We start from the raw sequence: 17,050 nt of genomic DNA, 5'->3' as shown, positions 1-17,050 counted from the left end.
TTAGAAAAGTGCCCAAAATACGGGATGTCCCAGGAAATACGGGACGTCTGGCAACCCTAGTACACACAGTCTTTGAATAGCCTGAGTGGGTTTGGAAGAACCCAGCATTTCCTTGTTATTTAAGAAGTTTTGTAGAAATAAGGGTACTTGGAGACATAATTAAAAGAGAAATTCAATAATTACCACGGGTTTTACTGCACTTTCATGAATTTTCCGAACCGCATCAGAACAGAAAAATCTCAACTTTTCAACAAAAACAAAAATGCGGCGGCCATATTTTAAATTTTCTTTTTGTGCTCGTTGATTTTTTCAAATTTCAAAGGTTGTTTCATACGACGTTTTTTTTTCAACTTCCGGCAAATTTCTTAAAAAATTAAAAACTCAAAATCCTTGAGGTTTTTTGGTTTTTCTGATGAAAAAATGACATAAAATTAATACAAAATGTACGCCTGTAGACGGAAAAAATAAAAATCGAAGAATTTAAAAGCCAGATGGGAAAAACATTTTCACCCTCGTGCGGTTCTCGTGTTCTCAATAAAACATCTTGTAAACGGATCTTTTAAAAGTAAACAAACAAAAACACGTGTGAAAATCTGAAAAAAATAAATAAATAAAATTGCCTGTAGACGGAAAAAATAAAAATCGAAGAATTTAAAAGCCAGATGGGAAAAACATTTTCACCCTCGTGCGGTTCTCGTGTTCTCAAAAAACCATCTTGTAAACGGATCTTTTAAAAGTAAACAAACAAAAACACGTGTGAAAATTTGAAAAAAAAAATAAATAAAATTAAAAAAAAAATTGAAAAGGAAAAAGCGAAAAAGTTGTAATTAAAAATTTAAATTAATCAATAATTACTCTTCACTTAGCTCATTTCATGGTGTGTTATTCAAACAATGGTTCCTTAATCTCCCAGGCAAAGGTTTGATGTCCATATCCCAGCAATGACTCTAGCAGACGACTACAATATTTACATCGGTTCAAGCACCGGTGCTTTTAAAGGTAAGGATCCTTTGATTACCTATGTCTGATTTCATTGTCACTGATGGTTTGAATTAAAACCTAGTGCTTTAAGCTATACACCCCACTCATAAGATAAATTCCCATAGGTCTACAGTTAACCAATCTACCACCTACAAGTACACACAGTCTTTGAATAGCCTGAGTGGGTTTGGAAGAACCCAGCATTTCCTTGTTATTTAAGAAGTTTTGTAGAAATACGGGTACTTGGGCAGAAGTCACGTCTGTGGAATTTTGCTACCAAAGGAACTGGCACAAATGAGCAGTGACCAGTGTTCTTATAGTGTTAGGTTAAACGCAAGAAGGAGTTTTCACAATTAGAGCAGTGACCACTGTTATTATAGGGTTAGGTTAAATACTAAAAGGAGCTTTTCTTTTCCACGGATGTGACTTCTGCATAGTTACCAAAATAAGAACAGTGATCTTGTCATCCCAAAATAGAAGAGTGAAGTCAAGAAGGAGTTTTCACAATTAGAGCAGTGATAAGTGTTATTATAGGGTTAGGTTAAATACAAAAAGGAGCTTTTCTTTTCCACGGACATGACTTCTGCATAATTACTGAAATAAGAACAGTGGTCTCATCCCAAAATAGAAGAGTGAAGGAGGACAGGATATGATAAAGTGAGCTGTTCTGATATTGAACCTTGTCTGTGCTGGATCAAGCCTCAGGCTGGAATCATACCCACAACCTTGGGTTTACAAGACAGGTATGCTACCTTCCAAGCTAATTAGGCTGGGATTTAGTTTAAACTTTGTAATCTAACCTTTATAAAATTGTTTTGTTTTCCAGGAGTGAATCTGAGCAAAGACAAATGTATCATCAAGAATATACAAAATGTAAAATACATCACAAACAAAGCTTCCGTGTTAGCTCTCAACTGGGGTAATGTTGAAGAATCAGAACTTCTCATAGCATACAGTGGACAGAAAATCAAAATTTATGACACAGACTTCAAAAATTTCAATACCAATACAGATGTTTCATTTGGTAAGTTTAATAGTTGTGACTTGTCACAAAGTGCAAGTAATTAGCTGGTTTATAGGTATTTAAGGACCAGAGAGTTTGTGTAATTAAAAAATGATTACAAAGAGAAAGTACCCAATGCCTAGTGCTTTTGCATTTGTTTGGGGTTTTCAGATTATTAATAGCTCTACAACCTTATAATAAGACCAAAATTACACTTGTTAAAACTTTTCAATAAGTTATTGAAAGATGATATTTAATATCATCTTGAGAATGGGGTAACACCCGAAATATGCGTATAGATAAAATATATTAAATTTATAAAACTAAAAGTCAAGAGTTTTTTTATTTATTAAGCTCTACAACTAGTGCTTCTTTGTCCCATTCTTCTATCTGCTTGCCTTTCCCAATATCAATTAATTATATTTATGTCTTTCTCAGGTGAAGGTGACATAGTGGGTGTATCAAGGTATGATGAATGTATATTAACTGCAGTCAAGTCTGGAGATGTCAAACTTTGGCGCTATAAGACAGAACCTGACCAGTGGACAAATTTCAATGTTGGACCACAATTGGAATGTATGAAACACAACAAACATTCAAATATCATTGCCACTGGTGGCAAAGAAAATGATCTTAAACTATGGGATTTGAACACAACCAAGAATATTTTTAGTGCCAAAAATGTAAGTCATAGGGTTTTGGTGTATTCTGTGAGTTTTTTCTGCTTTAGCTATACATATGAGACATTGATACTACAGAACCACCACAAGATGCAAAGTATTGAAAGAAACAAGGGACTGCAGGAAAAAAAAACAAATAAAAAATATCCCCATCCTTGCTATCAGTATAGATCAGATAAATTCTATTCAATGCACAAGAGTCATTCATCATAAATATTAGTAAAATATGTCTAGAGTGGGTGTGAGCATGGACTTACCTAAATGTAAATTTATGTTTGCAGGTAAAACCTGATGAATTTGATCTAAGAAGACCAGTTTGGGTGAATGGCATTTCATTTCTACCAAACAGTGATAAAGTAGCTGTGTGCTCTAAGCAAGGCTATGTTAGAGTTTATGATCCCAAAATAACAACTCAACGGAGGCCTGTGCTCAAAGTAGATATTCCTGATGTTGCACTGTCCTGTATAACAACAACCAACCAGAGTCACTATGTCATTGTTGGCAGTACCACAGGTATTATTTATTCTTTATATTTTCCCAGAGACAAAGTGAGAGACAAAAAGTACACTGAGTGAGAAAGAAAGACAAAGGAAAGAATGGGTAAATTGTTCTGGGGAGAAATGGCAAAATAAACCTGACTGATAAAGGCTGAATAAACACCAACACCATGTGTATAATATTGGGGGGGTCATAACTTGAGTGATTGTTACAATATTATTCTGGAAAATACTTCTTGAATGTTCTTTCCTTTGGAGATGGTTAGTGGTTGACTACTCTGCCATACATATATTAAATATGGTGTGATTTTCTAGCAAGTGTCCATAAAATTAAATTTGTTAGGCTCAGCTTGAAGTAAGTCAAATCCTTTTCCTCTTACATGTCCTAATGTGCATGTCAATTTTTTCAGGAGACATGATGGCTGTTGATTTACGAGGCAAGGGCAAACCATGCTACAAGTACAAAGGTTTTGCCGGTTGTGTCAAAGATATTGCGTGTCCTCTGAACGAAAACCTCATCCTAAGTGTCTCCCTGGACCGTCATTTCCGAGTGCACGACTTCCACTCGAAAAAGCTGCTCCGAAAAGATTACATGCAGTCCCGTCTCACTTCAATACTTGTCCGTTCCGATTTCTCACTGGAAAATGAGACTAAGAAAGAAGAACAAGAACATAGTGAAGAGAAAGGAGACAGTGATGAGAAATATGATCCAGAGCATTTTGAAATGAACCAGGTGACGAGAGAGAACTATGCGGAAAGTAAAACCAACAAGAACACATCAGACTATGATGATGAGTCAGACATTGAAATAGTGGACGAAATCGATAATGATGAAGATAAACAGGATGAGAGTGAAGAAGATGGAGAGGAGGAAGGAGAAGAGGAAGCAAGTGAGAATGAATACTACACAGAGACGGATGAAGACGAGAAAGAAAACGAGGAGGATGATGGAGAGAGTGATGGAGGAAGGAGAAGAGGAAGCAAGTGAGAATGAATACTACACAGAGACGGATGAAGACGAGAAAGAAAACGAGGAGGATGATGGAGAGGGAGATGAAATGTTTCCTCTCGCAAATAGTAATAAGAGGAAGCTGTCAAGTTCGGATGCAGGGAAAAATAAAAAGAGCAAATAAAGGTTGTAGGTCTACTTGTGACTTTATTTCATCTTGTTTGTTACTCTTATTTTTACCTACATACCTACTGTTAATAAAATCATGTTGAAAATATTTAAATATGTAACGAATATTATTATTGAAAATTCAATACCTGTATGATAAGTATTGTAGTAGGAGGTATCCTTTCAGCAATGTTTGAATCTTTGAAGACCCATATCACTGATTGGAATAAATTACTTACCTACCTCTCAGATCACATTTGGGAAAACAAAATACCTGCTTGATGTTTTGGGGAGTCCCAAATGTAGGTATTTTATCTATTCACATGGTTTTCTACACAACCGATCTATAAATATTATATTTCTAGTGATCGGTAAGTGGTAACGAGAAGAAACGATTTTAAAGCTGAGAAGGATTTTTCTGGTGAAATGTGGAAAGAAAGTCCGTTAATTTTTTAATCAGTCGCAGTTCGTTGTGTAGATCGTGTGGTCAGCTCTTAAAAAACTATCGTGTGAAACGGATTGGTGTGTTTTCAAAATTGAACACTAGAGTGCGCTAACAAACAGCGTCTTTTGTAGTTGATCGCGGGAAATTTGAAAATTGCCAAAATTTGTTTGGGGTAAAGGTTTTGCTAGAAATTTTGTGAAAAGTTGGTAATTTTTGTGTTTTCCATTAGATTTCCCTTGGTAAAATAATACCCCATAGATGACAATGAATTCAGCAAGTAAGGTACGTATGGTGTTTCCCTCTACAGGTATTACAGCTTTTTATTTTTCCTCAAAAACTGATGTGAGTTGAAGAATTTCGGAGCCAAAACCTCCATAGCTAGTTCAACTAATAGTTTATCCCTTACTGCAAACTATTGGTATACAGCAGGTACTTGGAGTGTATTGAACTGTTCACTTGGTAAAAGGTCTACTGATTAAAAAATTCCCAGGTGTACACTTCTATGTTATTCCATTCAGTCCTAGGCCTAGGGTCCTGTATGTGTTGGGAGATTTTATATTTGGTAGTAAGGTAACGGTCAGCTCCCATGGCGTAGTGGTCACTGCGCTCGCCTTGCACGCGGGAGACCTGGGTTCGATTCATATTATTATTGAAAATTCAATACCTGTATGATAAGTATTGTAGTAGGAGGTATCCTTTCAGCAATGTTTGAATCTTTGAAGACCCATCACTGATTGGAATAAATTACTTACCTACCTCTCAGATCACATCACAAACAAATGATGTTTTAAGGAGTCCCAATCCCAAATGTAGGTATTTTATCTATTCACATGGTTTTCTACACAACCGATCTATAAATATTATATTTCTAGTGACGAAGTGGTAACGAGAAGAAAGAAGAAACGATTTTAAAGCTGAGAAGGATTTTTCTGGTGAAATGTGGAGAGAAAGTCCGTTAATTTTTTAATCAGTCGCAGTGCGTTGTGTAGATCGTGTGGTCAGCTCTTAAAAAACTATCGTGTGAAACGGATTGGTGTGTTTTCAAAATTGAACACTAGAGTGCGCTAACAAATAGCGTCTTTTGTAGTTGATCGCGGGAAATTTGAAAATTGCCAAAATTTGTTTGGGGTATAGGATTTGCTGGAAATTTTGTTAAAAGTTGCTGATTTTTGTGTTTTCCATTAGATTTCCCTTGGTAAACTAATACCCCATAGATGACAATGAATTCAGCAAGTAAGGTACGTATTGTGTTTCCCTCTACAGGTATCACAGCTTTTCATTTTTCCTCAAAAACTGATGTGAGTTGAAGAATTTCGGAGCCAAAACCTCCATACCTGGTTCAACTAATAGTTTATCCCTTACTGCAAACTATTGCTATACAGCAGGTACTTGGAGTGTATTGAACTGTTCACTTGGTAAAAGGTCTACTGATTAAAAAATTCCCAGGTGTACACTTTCATGTTATTCCATTATTCAGTCGGTCAGTCCTAGGCCTAGGGTCCTGTATGTGTTGGGAGATTTTACTCCCAGGCAAAGGTTTGATGTCCATATCCCAGCAATGACTCTAGCAGACGACTACAATATTTACATCGGTTCAAGCACCGGTGCTTTCAAAGGTAAGAATCCTTTGATTACCTGTGTCTGATTTCATTGTCACTGATGGTTTGAATTAAAACCTAGTGCTTTAAGCTATACACCCCACTCAGAAGATAAATTCCCATAGGTCTACAGTTAACCAATCTACCACCTACAAGTACACACTAGGGTTGCCAGATCATTTTCAGCCCAAAACGGGACAAGCGACCTAAAACGTAGGAGATTTTATATTTGGTAGTAAGGTGCTTACTTAGGTAGGTACCTAAATGATAACTTTCTTTCAAAATTATCAAATTCTTCAGTCATGAGGACAATGAATGTACCTACCTACTATTAAGTCACCTTTTGTAGTCAGCCTAGTTAGCTTTATTGGTAGTATCTCAGCCTTGTAAGCACTAGGCAACAGGTTCTGAGGTGGACTTTATCCTGAACAAATATGTTTGTTCTTGGAATGGCTGGCTTTCTCCTATTCTGTCTTCCTTCTCTCTTTAATTTTGGGGTAAGACCTTAGCAGTTACAGTTTCCTCTGTCAAACATCTTTAAAATAATGATAATAATACCTTTTGTTTCAGGTGGGGGATATTTTTCTAGCAGCAGGCACTGCATTCAACAAACTAGCAGATCTCACATTACAGCTTCATTCTACACCTGACTCTCCTTCTGGGTAAGATGACGATATTTTAATATTTAAAACAATAGCAATGCAAAATGGAGAATAAATTAATAAATCTTGAAATGGCAAAAAAAAAAAAAAATGTTTTGGTTATGAATTTAACATGAACATTACCTATATTCTAAAGGAGAACTGAGATCAGTGCATATTTTGGCAGGTTTCATTCATATTTGGATCCTTTTTTTTTAAATTAAGCAATCCTCTTTTCCTCTTCTCATTATCATTATTATTATCATCATTATTGTTATTGTCATTTTTTTTTTCTTTTTTTTTTAATTAAGCAAGGTCTATAGTAATAACTAAGCATTGTACAATATTAAACCCATAAAATAAACAAGACCTTGTTTAGACTGCTGGGGTAAAGGGACTTTTTAGTCTCATTCGAGCAGGATAAACAAGGTATATATTCTATTCTATTCATGTGCATATGGCATATGTGGGTCATTTTTTCATGCATATAATCTGCTCCCTAATTATGACAAAGGGAGAGAGAAGTGACAAGAAAATACAGGTTTAAAAACTTTTCAAACTAAACTATTGAATCTTTTCTCTTTTAGAAATAAATGGACAGCTGAGGACATAGAAATGTTGAAAGAAACAGTCAGGAAATTTGGTGACGAGCTTGTCATTATCAGTGACCGAATCAAAGATAGAACAATGTAAGTTCCTTTGACATTCTAGCTTAAAAATATCTTAATTTATTTTTACCTAGGCAGGTACAAAAGGTCCCAAATGACCACTTCCTATGCTAGTGCATATTAGTTTTTGTTTTTTAAAAATTTATCTATATTTTCTTTTCTTGCACTTCTCTCTCCCCCTTTTCATTTATCAATCATAATGGAAGGCATATAATCACATACCTACTCAAACAGAAACCTCCTCAGTAGCTCTTGTGGATACCTACTTTCATTCCTTTTATTTCTACCTGCCTCATTGGTGTAGTGGTCAAAGCACTCACATGGTAAACAGGAAGGTATAGGTTCAACCCCAGCAAAGCTATGGAATTTTGTCCTCAAAATTATTTATGTTCAAGTTTGTCTCTTGATCAATAGACTCCAACAATTTGTCTTTACCAAGCATATTATCATCAGTGAGAATTAAAATAAAAACAAAATTTACCCATGCTCTGTTTTTCCCCCAGCTCCCAAATCAAATCAAACCTGAAAAAGAAAGCATTTGAGGATGCCGGTCTTCCGCCTCAAAATTATTTATGTTCAAGTTTGTCTCTTGATCAATAGACTCCAACAATTTGTCTTTACCAAGCATATTATCATCAGTGAGAATGAAAAGAAAAACAAAATTTACCCATGCTCTGTTTTCCCCCCAGCTCCCAAATCAAATCAAACCTGAAAAAGAAAGCATTCGAGGATGCCGGTCTTCCAATTCAGCAACAAGTGGCTCCTCCTCAGCAAATTGTTCAGCAGGTAGTGCAGCAACAGCATCAGCAAGTAGTGCAGGCACCTCAGATGGTACAAACCCCTACACGAGTTGTTCAACAGACCGTAGCAACAGTACCTGTGCCTGTATCAGCACAACAGCAACTACTCAGTGGTAGTCACAAGTCAGCAGAAGTCACTCTGAATATGCTGAATGCACATCCTGAGTCAGAAGTAGACGTGGAGGGACTGCCTGAAGAAGTGAAGCTTCAATTTGACACAACGGCTCAGCAAGTGGCCAATTGAACTTTAGTCAGAAATTTGTGTACATATTTTTTACTTTTCCCTATTCTAATAGTATATGAGTACGAAGTATACTTTAGTGGGGGAAAGTAATGGTTTTACAATGTGTACAGGAAAGGGATACACAAAGTATTTTCTTGGGAGGAAATTTTTTCTTGTAGGTATGTATTAGTGAAGCTTCAATTTGACACAACGGCTCAGCAAGTGGCCAATTGAACTTTAGTCAGAAATTTGTGTACATATTTTTTACTTTTCCCTTTTCTAATAGTATATGAGTACGAAGTATACTTTAGTGGGGGAAAGTAATGGTTTTACAATGTGTACAGGGAAGGGATACACAAAGTATTTTCTTGGGAGGAAGTTTTTTCTTGTAGGTATGTATTTTATACTATTATACTATCAATAGTGGTATGAAAGTCAGAGTGTTAACTTGGACCTCCGTATCTGGTCATCTAAGAGCAAGTAAAAAAAAGCCAAAGTATGTAACTCAACTTGTGAAATGGTTAGAAAATGGTATGGCTCAAAACTTCAAATGGGAATTTCACATGAACTTACTCGTGCACAAGTGAATTAAAAAAGATGCTGATTTTTACTTAACTCGTTAGTGTCGTGCTAAACAGGTGGGTTAACATAATACTTTTTATGTATTTATATCTAAGTAGAAATAATATTATTGACTTCACTATTGGAAAGATAGAAAAAAAAATGTAAATATTTTGTCTTACAATATTTAGGTTGGAATTTTATTGGAAAATAAAGTGATGTGTTTTGTACAAATCAATCAACATGAAGAGTCCCTATTTATTTACAAATGTACATTTTGTACCTGAGTAGCCTGAGCAATCCAAATTTGTGGATATCAAGTTCGTCAGTCAAGATTCTTGGCCTACCGCAAAGTTCACACTATCTCATACACAGTAATCACTCTGCCCCACTCATTAGCCTCACTTTCATAAAGTTTCCTAGCATTACATTTATGTATCAAGTAGGCATCTATCTCCTTATCTACATTGCTTCTTAACTTTAATTCTCTGTAGTGTTTAAATCCCACTTCTGATTCTTTGTTCCCTTTTCCGCGTGGTTGGGAGCACTTTCCTCTTCTGTTATTTCTTACGTCTTTTCTATCATCTTTATCAGTCTTGGGTTTTGTGTCAGGGAGGTCTTTCATTTTATCAACATTCTTTTCAGTTTGCCGACCACCATCACAGTTCCTATCACAATGGTCTCTATCATTTTCTTCAATTTTGCCTTGGCCATCGCGCGTATCGTTTCGTTTACCTGCATTCCTCACAATTCTCCGCTGGGCGTTGCGATAGCATTTCCACAGTTGATTTTCCAGAATCAGATATTTTCCTAGAGAGCTTATTTTATCGAGAAATTCGAGCAGGCCTTGATCTCCGTGGTTCAAATGTATCCACATTGTTACTGAGAAACAAAACACAACATTGAATTTTGTTGTTGGGTTTGTTGATACTTTGGTTCCTAGACCAGTTTCTTTGACATCAAGATCCTTAACTTCTTTTGTTGATTCAGTTTCATTTCGTTGATCGTCTTTCTCCAGCCCATTTTTCTTCGCCTCTATCACATATTTGTTTAGATATTCCATTGCTCCTGGCTGCATTATATCAAGGCACTTGTATTGGATATTGTCGTGATTGTTTTTCTCGTTTGCCCGTATGACAAGAGTGCCGTCAATGTCTATGCCTAGTACTTTTATTTGCTTCCTATCGGATGTGCTAGTAATAATTTCCTCCAGATTGTCATATAAGCTTTCAGTTAGATCCTGAAACAGACGAGAGGTCCGATTTTAAAACCGGAATTTTTATCCTGATTAGGTAAAAAATGCTCAACAGTGATCAAGGAAACTAGTGCAGAACTATTTTTGCAAGGGAACTTTTAAGGGTACCATTCAAATTAGGGCTGATTGAGAGGCTGGCGAAAAACGCCGACCCCGTCTGTACACGGGAAAAGGCGAAGAAAAATAAGAAGATGGAAGTATGATTTTATTTCTCTTAGTGGTTAGTGCCAAAGAAAAATGTTTCAATAGACCACATGAAAAAATATGACGCTTTTTCATAGACAATGACTAAAAGATATGGGCAAAACTCACCCCACAATTGCATCCTACATCCAAGCACACAATAGGACCTTCCTGTTTTTCTAGTTCAAGTTGTTCCCAGATGTGAGAGGTGAGAAGTTTAATCCGATCTTCTGGTGGATGGAACTGATAGTAGTTGATGAAATTACCAAACATCATGGCTCCGGGATCGAATCCATCTTTATCATTTGACTTATAAGTGTTATCACCAAATTTATCAGTGTCCTTATCACTCATTGCAGTCGCTAATGAAAGAACTAGGTGGAACTGTCTTTGATTATTAGTTGTATTTTTTATTTTTCAACTTTGTTTTAATCAAAATTAGAACTGATTGGAAAAGCCATCTCGTTTTAAATATTTTCATTAATTTAATTTAGAGATTATTGTAAAATTATCTGAAACATCGTAGAAGTGCGTAACTCATTTGGGGGTTTTCAAAGTAAAATATCATTTTCGATTAGACAAATTTGAGTTTTTCATTTTATAATGAACAAAGACCAAGTTTTTGCAAGCAAGACATTTAATCCCGCTAACTATAAAAAGTTATTACTCCAGTTGCAGATCGAGAAAAAAATGCCCCTTCCAAACTGAAAACCTATTCGATTTAGATAGTGATCAACAATTAAGTATTCTTTCTCCTTTCTTTCCCCTTCCAATATCATCTTCGGAGAGCTGATACAATTCCAGTTCATCATTGTTCAAATTTCTCATGTTTTTCAAGTCCAAGTCATCATCAATTATTTTCACCCTGAAATAGATAAGACAGTTGTGATTCACGAGTATATAAGTTCTTGGAATAAATATTGTGAAACAAGTTTTCATTTTAAATTAAAATCAAAAAAAGGGTCTACAATTACAATACATATTTTTAGAAGATTTAAAATGAGAAGCATTACCTACTTAGCTATGGCTCTTCTTAACAACTTGATTGACAGGACCCATTACGACAGCTTTTATGCTCTTCAACAGAGGGAAGTAAACAGGGCCAATGTATTTCAGCTCAATTTTGCTTAACTTACCTTTTAATACCAGTAGCTATTTTCTTCTTCTTTTTCTTTTTTTCTTCAGCTCCTCCAGATAGGTATCTCTTCAAATATTCTTTTTGATCAATTTTACCACTTTGAAGAGTCATTTTGAAGGTGATAGCTGAAACAGTGATTTTTTGGAAGTAGGGTGACTTTTATTAGCTACAGAATTTTTATAAAAATCTTTTGATCAGCAAAGACTTCTTTTTAATGTCCAAACAATCCCGGTGATATCCTGGAAAATGAAATAGAAACAGTGTTTAGGTATTCTTAATACCTACATTGAGGAACAGGTACAATAGGTACATATGTGTAATGAAATACACAATATTATTGTGCATCAATTTAGCTCAACATAGAAAAAGATTGAACAATCAAGCGTGCCGGGAGGTGCGCGAACGTCAAGAGCTTGAAGCGCTACCCGGCCTACTTTAACACGAAACAGTTTCATGGTTTTACGGTATACCTATACAACAACAAATAAATCACCTTTGCTTTGTTCCAGTCTACATATCAGAAGTGCTCCAATGATACGCCTCCTCTTCTGTAGCCTTCTTTGCACTTTTGGTGAGGAAATATTGTTTTTCGTAGTTATAATGAACAAAGACCAAGTTTTTGCAAGCAAGACATTTAATCCCGCTAACTAAAAAAAGTTATTACTCCAGTTGCAGATCGAGAAAAAAATGCCCCTTCCTAACTGAAAACCTATTCGATTTAGATAGTGATCAACAATGAAGTATTCTTTTCTCCTTTCTTTCCCCTTCCAATATTATTATTAGCTACAGAATTTTTATAAAAATCTTTTGATCAGCAAAGACTTCTTTTTAATGTCCAAACAATCCCGGTGATATCCTGGAAAAATGAAATAGAAACAGTGCTTAGGTATTCTTGATACCTACATTGAGGAACAGGTACATATGTGTAATGAAATACACAATATTATTGTGCATCAATTTAGCTCAACATAGAAAAAGATTGAACAATCAAGCGTGCCGGGAGGTGCGCGAACGTCAAGAGCTTGAAGCGCCACCCGGCCTACTTTAACACGAAACAGAGTTTCATGGTTTTACGGTATACCTATACAACAACAAATAAATCACCTTTGCTTTGTTCCAGTCTACATATCAGAAGTGCTCCAATGATACGCTTCCTCTTCTGTAGCCTTCTTTGCACTTTTGGTGAGGAAATATTGTTTTTCGTAACCATTAGATCGGTCTACGCCATCCCATCGATAGCCAGGCGGAATATTGAACCGGTTTGGAGGCCACGCCCCCTTGTACTTGGGTTTGGATTCTCCTGAAAAAGAAAAAAAAAAATGTGACAATGACCCATCGATAGCCAGGCGGAATATTGAACCGGTTTGGAGGCCACGCCCCCTTGTACTTGGGTTTGGATTCTCCTGAAAAAGAAAAAAATGTGACAATGGTTGTATTTACTCAATGTACCGAGGTACAACAGGAGACTATAAAATAAAATGAGAAAGTAATGAAACAGTCAATACATTTTTGAATTCAGGAAGAAGGTGAAAATATTCATTTTGAGTCCCCCCCCCCCTCAATAAAGTGTTCTTTAGCTAATGCTCTGTACGAAAGTGTCTGTATACTTACAAAATACATATTTATGTAGATCAAAAGTGTGCGCCGACCGGGTCTCGAGAAACGTACGGTTCGGATGCGTATTTTCGAAAAAGGGAAAAAGAGTTTGGTTTTCTCACGATTTTTGATCCCCCCCCCCCCCCTCAATGAAGTGGTCTTTAGCTAATGCTCTGTACGAAAGTGTCTGTATACAAAATACATATTTATGTAGATCAAAAGTGTGCGCCGACCGGGTCTCGAGAGATGTACGGTTCGGATGCGTATTTTCGAAAAAGGGAAAAAGAGTTTGGTTTTCTCAAGATTTTTGATATCATTTCATTGTAATAGACGCCAAATAATATCCGGCACGAACGATTCAAAGCATCAAAGGTAACATCGTTTTATTTACTGCACTTACCTTCGGCTTTCTCCTTCTTACGCAGCACATACTGGAGCATGGGATCTTCCGCTCTCAGGGTCTCCTTCAGGTCTCTCTCCAGGTCTTCATCATCTCGATATCGAGCCAGAGGTTTCGACATCTCATGCAGATCACTAGCGATCCGCGCCTGGAAATCTTCGCCCTGTTTTACCCTGAGGATTGGACAGAGAGAAAAATGAAAAGGTGTAATTTATTTCGAAGAATAGCCTACAGTTCCATCTATCAAACCTCTTGGGGGAAAAATCTACTCTGTCCTGCTTCTCTCCCATTTCGGGACCTCCGTTGTTAGTTAAAAAAGATGAATGTTTCACCGCCGTTTTTATTTCGTAGCAATGAAACAACTGCTTTCGTAGTTCCCTCAAACGAATGAACCATTCTAAATTCTAACTAATAAATAATACAATATTGTTCTAGGGCCGAGGAGGTTTCAACACTCAACAATTCTAATTTACAGGGTGTATCAGTTTTACTACTCACCCTCTTCCCCATCGGTCATATTTGTCCTTGTGCTCGGAGTCTTTTTCTTCTCTCTTCCTCGCAATTCTCGCTTCCTCTTCCAAGTCTCGTACTTTTCCTGTCTTTCTGTCTCGCAATACTGTTCTGGCCTTCCGCTCTCAGGGTCTCCTTCAGGTCTCTCTCCAGGTCTTCATCATCTCGATATCGAGCCAGAGGTTTCGACATCTCATGCAGATCATTAGCGATCCGCGCCTGGAAATATTCGCCCTGTTTTACCCTGAGAGTTGGGCAAAGAGGAAAATTAACATTAATGGACTTCTAAATGTCTGTCCAAACATAGTCAATCCACATGGATTCACAATAAATTTATATCGATCGATGGTCGATGGACGGACGTCAACTATGTGTGGACACACCTTAACAATGGTGCTGACTGAGACTTTTTAGTCTCTTTCGAGCAGGATAAACAAGGTAAGCGAAGCGCTAGGTCGCGGGTTCGAATCCAGCCCTTTATTTTGAAGAGATAAAGTTCGTTCTCGGCAGGCCTGTCCTTTTTTCTTCGATTTAACGGAATCTCCGTTATTACGGGCTCCTTCTATAGAAAAAGAGCTTTCAAAAATAAGTATTAAAGAAGAAAAAAAATACAAAGTTTTCGACCGCGCATAACAATTCAACCAAAGGGTGTATCAAAAGTCTTACTACTCACCCTCTTCCCCATCGGTCATATTTGTCCTTGTGCTCGGAGTCTTTTTCTTCTCTCTTCCTCGCAATTCTTGCTTCTTCTTCCAAGTCTCGTACTTTTCCTGTCTTTCTGTCTCGCAATACGGTTCTGGCTTCTGCTCCAGACACACTGGCCTTCATCTGAAAGCAAGGAAAGAGAACATAGTGTATAAGAAAGAAATCGAAAGAGGCAGATTTATAATAAGTCAGCACTCCTAGACTAGTTAGATTGGAAGGTAGCGCGCCTGCCTTGTAAGCGCTAGGTTGCAGGCTCAAGTGTATAAGAAAGAACTCAAAAGAGGCAAATAATATGTGTATAGTATTTAGAAGTCAGCACTGCCGGCCCAATTAGATTGGAAGGTAGCGCGCCTGCCTTGTAAGTGCTAGGTGATAGGTCCGATTTCCGGCAGGGCAAACTTTATCCTAAACAGATAAGGTTCGTTCTTGGAACGGCTGGCTTTGTCCTATCCTCTTTTTACTTTCTATGACTACAGTATAGCGAGCTATACTAGTTCTTCCTCTCTTCGATTTCAGGATGATAAGACCTCAGTTTCCTTTATCAATGATACCTATACATATCTGAAATGTCTAAAAGGAAGGTAGCGCGCCTGCCTTGTAAGCGCTAGGTTGCAGGCTCAAGTGTATAAGAAAGAACTCAAAAGAGGCAAATAATATGTGTATAATATTTAGAAGTCAGCACTGCCGGCCCAATTAGATTGGAAGGCAGCGCGCCTGTAAGTGCTAGGTCCGGTAAGGCAAGGTCCGATTTCCGGCGGGGCAAACTTTATCCTAAACAGATAAGGTTCATTCTTGGAACGGCTGGCTTTGTCCTATCCTCTTTTTCGTCCTCTCTTCGATTTCAGGATGATAAGACCTCAGTTTTCTTTATCACCTATATCTGAAATGTCTAAACATTAGTAACTTACTTGTCTAAACAATTCATCTTCTCTTCGTTTGAACTCTTGATTTTCTTGGACCAACTGTTTTGCATCCTGAAGTCCTGCTTGCTTCCCGTCCAGTGTTTTCTTCATCTTGTTTTTATCACTGAAATGAGGACACCAAAAAGAAAGACATTTTCAATATCTTTTTATACACATTAGAGGTACAATAAGAAATAGTGCTTATTTATTCTGCACAAATGGGACTAGCAAGTCCCCTTATCTTGGGATTCTTGATTTTGTGGTCATTCAAATCCATCAGGACCACACATGGCCTTGCTGCTTAGCGTGTAAATAAATAAATAAAAATCCATCAGGATAAAATTCCGTGCCCAGTTTGGGACTCAAAATCATGCCCTTCTATTTAAAAGACACCTAAGCTACTAAGTCAGGATTTCATAACATATTTTTCAAACCTATTACATAAGCATGTCTGTGAGTAGTTCCGTAAATCAAACACCCACCTAGTGTTACTCTCTACACTGACTTACCCTGACTGTCTTCTGGGTGGTGATAGATCAGAGTCACTACCACCATTTCTCCAAGATCTCTGAATATTAGATGCCTTATCAGCTTTCCTAGATTTCCTAGGAGGAGAGAGATCCGAATCACTGCTCTGATTCGACTTATATTTATTGGAAGGTTTTTCATCTTTCCTTGATTTTCTTCTTGGTGGGGAGAGGTCTGAATCACTATTTCTTCTTGACCTCCTAGATGGAGAATCTGTTCTAATTTTTTGTTCTGAGTGTTTGCTTGAAGAATTTATTTGCTTTTTAGATTTTCTTGGTGGAGAGAGATCTGAATCAGAATTTTGTCTGGATTTCTTGATTGATTTTCTTGGAGGGGAAATATCTGAATCAGATTTTTGTCTGGATTTCTTGACTGATTTTCTTGGAGGGGAAATATCTGAATCAGAATTTTGTCTGGATTTCTTGATTGATTTTCTTGGAGGGGAAATATCTGAATCAGAATTTTGTCTAGGTTTCTTGACTGATTTTCTTGGAGGTGAGATATCTGAATCAGAATTTTGTCTGGATTTCTTACTTGATTTTCTTGGAGGAGATTGGTCTGAATCAATGGATTTATTTCTTGATTTTCTAGGAAACTAGGCTGGCACATATTTTATTAA

The 17,050-nt window shown here is 36.9% G+C and overlaps 4 protein-coding genes across 9 annotated transcripts; 2 read left to right on the top strand and 2 right to left on the bottom strand.

Moving 5' to 3' along the window:
- Positions 1-773: 773 nt before the first annotated feature.
- Positions 774-4,406, top strand: LOC103519887 (WD repeat-containing protein 74). 2 transcript variants are annotated; one of them, XM_017448474.2, is made up of 6 exons: positions 774-999; positions 1,808-2,005; positions 2,423-2,667; positions 2,946-3,177; positions 3,572-4,032; positions 4,127-4,406. In XM_017448474.2, exons 1-6 carry the CDS (start codon positions 942-944, stop codon positions 4,292-4,294), a joined length of 1,362 nt encoding a protein of 453 aa, XP_017303963.1. In that variant the 5' UTR covers positions 774-941; the 3' UTR covers positions 4,295-4,406. The 2 variants fall into 2 exon arrangements, with proteins under 2 accessions (XP_017303963.1, XP_008483197.1); XM_008484975.3 differs by having other exon boundaries at positions 775-999; positions 3,572-4,123; positions 4,209-4,406.
- Positions 4,407-4,870: 464 nt separating this feature from the next.
- On the top strand, positions 4,871-9,233 carry LOC103519893 (chromatin complexes subunit BAP18). Of its 4 annotated transcripts, none has more exons than XM_026831352.1 (5): positions 4,871-5,005; positions 6,892-6,983; positions 7,550-7,651; positions 8,320-8,687; positions 8,901-9,143. In XM_026831352.1, exons 1-4 carry the CDS (start codon positions 4,982-4,984, stop codon positions 8,672-8,674), a joined length of 573 nt encoding a protein of 190 aa, XP_026687153.1. In that variant the 5' UTR covers positions 4,871-4,981; the 3' UTR covers positions 8,675-8,687; positions 8,901-9,143. The 4 variants fall into 4 exon arrangements, 3 of the variants coding, with proteins under 3 accessions (XP_026687153.1, XP_008483206.1, XP_008483220.1); XR_003394413.1 differs by lacking the exon at positions 4,871-5,005 and adding an exon at positions 5,827-5,961 and having other exon boundaries at positions 8,320-8,832; positions 9,046-9,211; XM_008484984.3 differs by lacking the exon at positions 4,871-5,005 and adding an exon at positions 5,827-5,961 and having other exon boundaries at positions 8,901-9,233.
- A 152-nt stretch (positions 9,234-9,385) lies between these two features.
- Positions 9,386-12,393, bottom strand: LOC103519876 (pre-miRNA 5'-monophosphate methyltransferase). Of its 2 annotated transcripts, XM_017448479.2 has the most exons (4): positions 12,284-12,393; positions 11,948-12,029; positions 10,782-11,431; positions 9,386-10,454 (listed from the first exon to the last, which is right to left on the bottom strand). In XM_017448479.2, the coding sequence occupies exons 3-4, from the start codon at positions 11,004-11,006 to the stop codon at positions 9,570-9,572; spliced, it is 1,110 nt and encodes a 369-aa protein (XP_017303968.1). In that variant the 5' UTR covers positions 11,007-11,431; positions 11,948-12,029; positions 12,284-12,393; the 3' UTR covers positions 9,386-9,569. The 2 variants fall into 2 exon arrangements, with proteins under 2 accessions (XP_017303968.1, XP_008483186.1); XM_008484964.3 differs by lacking the exon at positions 11,948-12,029 and having other exon boundaries at positions 10,782-11,164; positions 12,284-12,385.
- Positions 12,394-12,480: 87 nt separating this feature from the next.
- On the bottom strand, positions 12,481-17,023 carry LOC103519866 (BUD13 homolog; the record flags this gene model as incomplete). The annotated part of the gene is made up of 8 exons (XM_026831262.1): positions 12,481-12,646; positions 12,895-13,019; positions 13,123-13,193; positions 13,787-13,831; positions 14,413-14,540; positions 14,970-15,124; positions 15,910-16,027; positions 16,413-17,023. Coding segments are annotated over 7 exons (1,236 nt in total), but the record flags the coding sequence as incomplete, so codon positions are not given.
- Between the last annotated feature and the right edge of the window lie 27 nt (positions 17,024-17,050).

Source organism: Diaphorina citri, unplaced genomic scaffold (genome assembly GCF_000475195.1).
Source record: "Diaphorina citri unplaced genomic scaffold, Diaci psyllid genome assembly version 1.1 scaffold68, whole genome shotgun sequence".
Taxonomy (NCBI): Eukaryota; Metazoa; Arthropoda; class Insecta; order Hemiptera; family Psyllidae; genus Diaphorina; species Diaphorina citri.
Note: the sequence above shows the minus strand (reverse complement) of the source record. Positions and strands in the feature narration are given on the sequence as shown.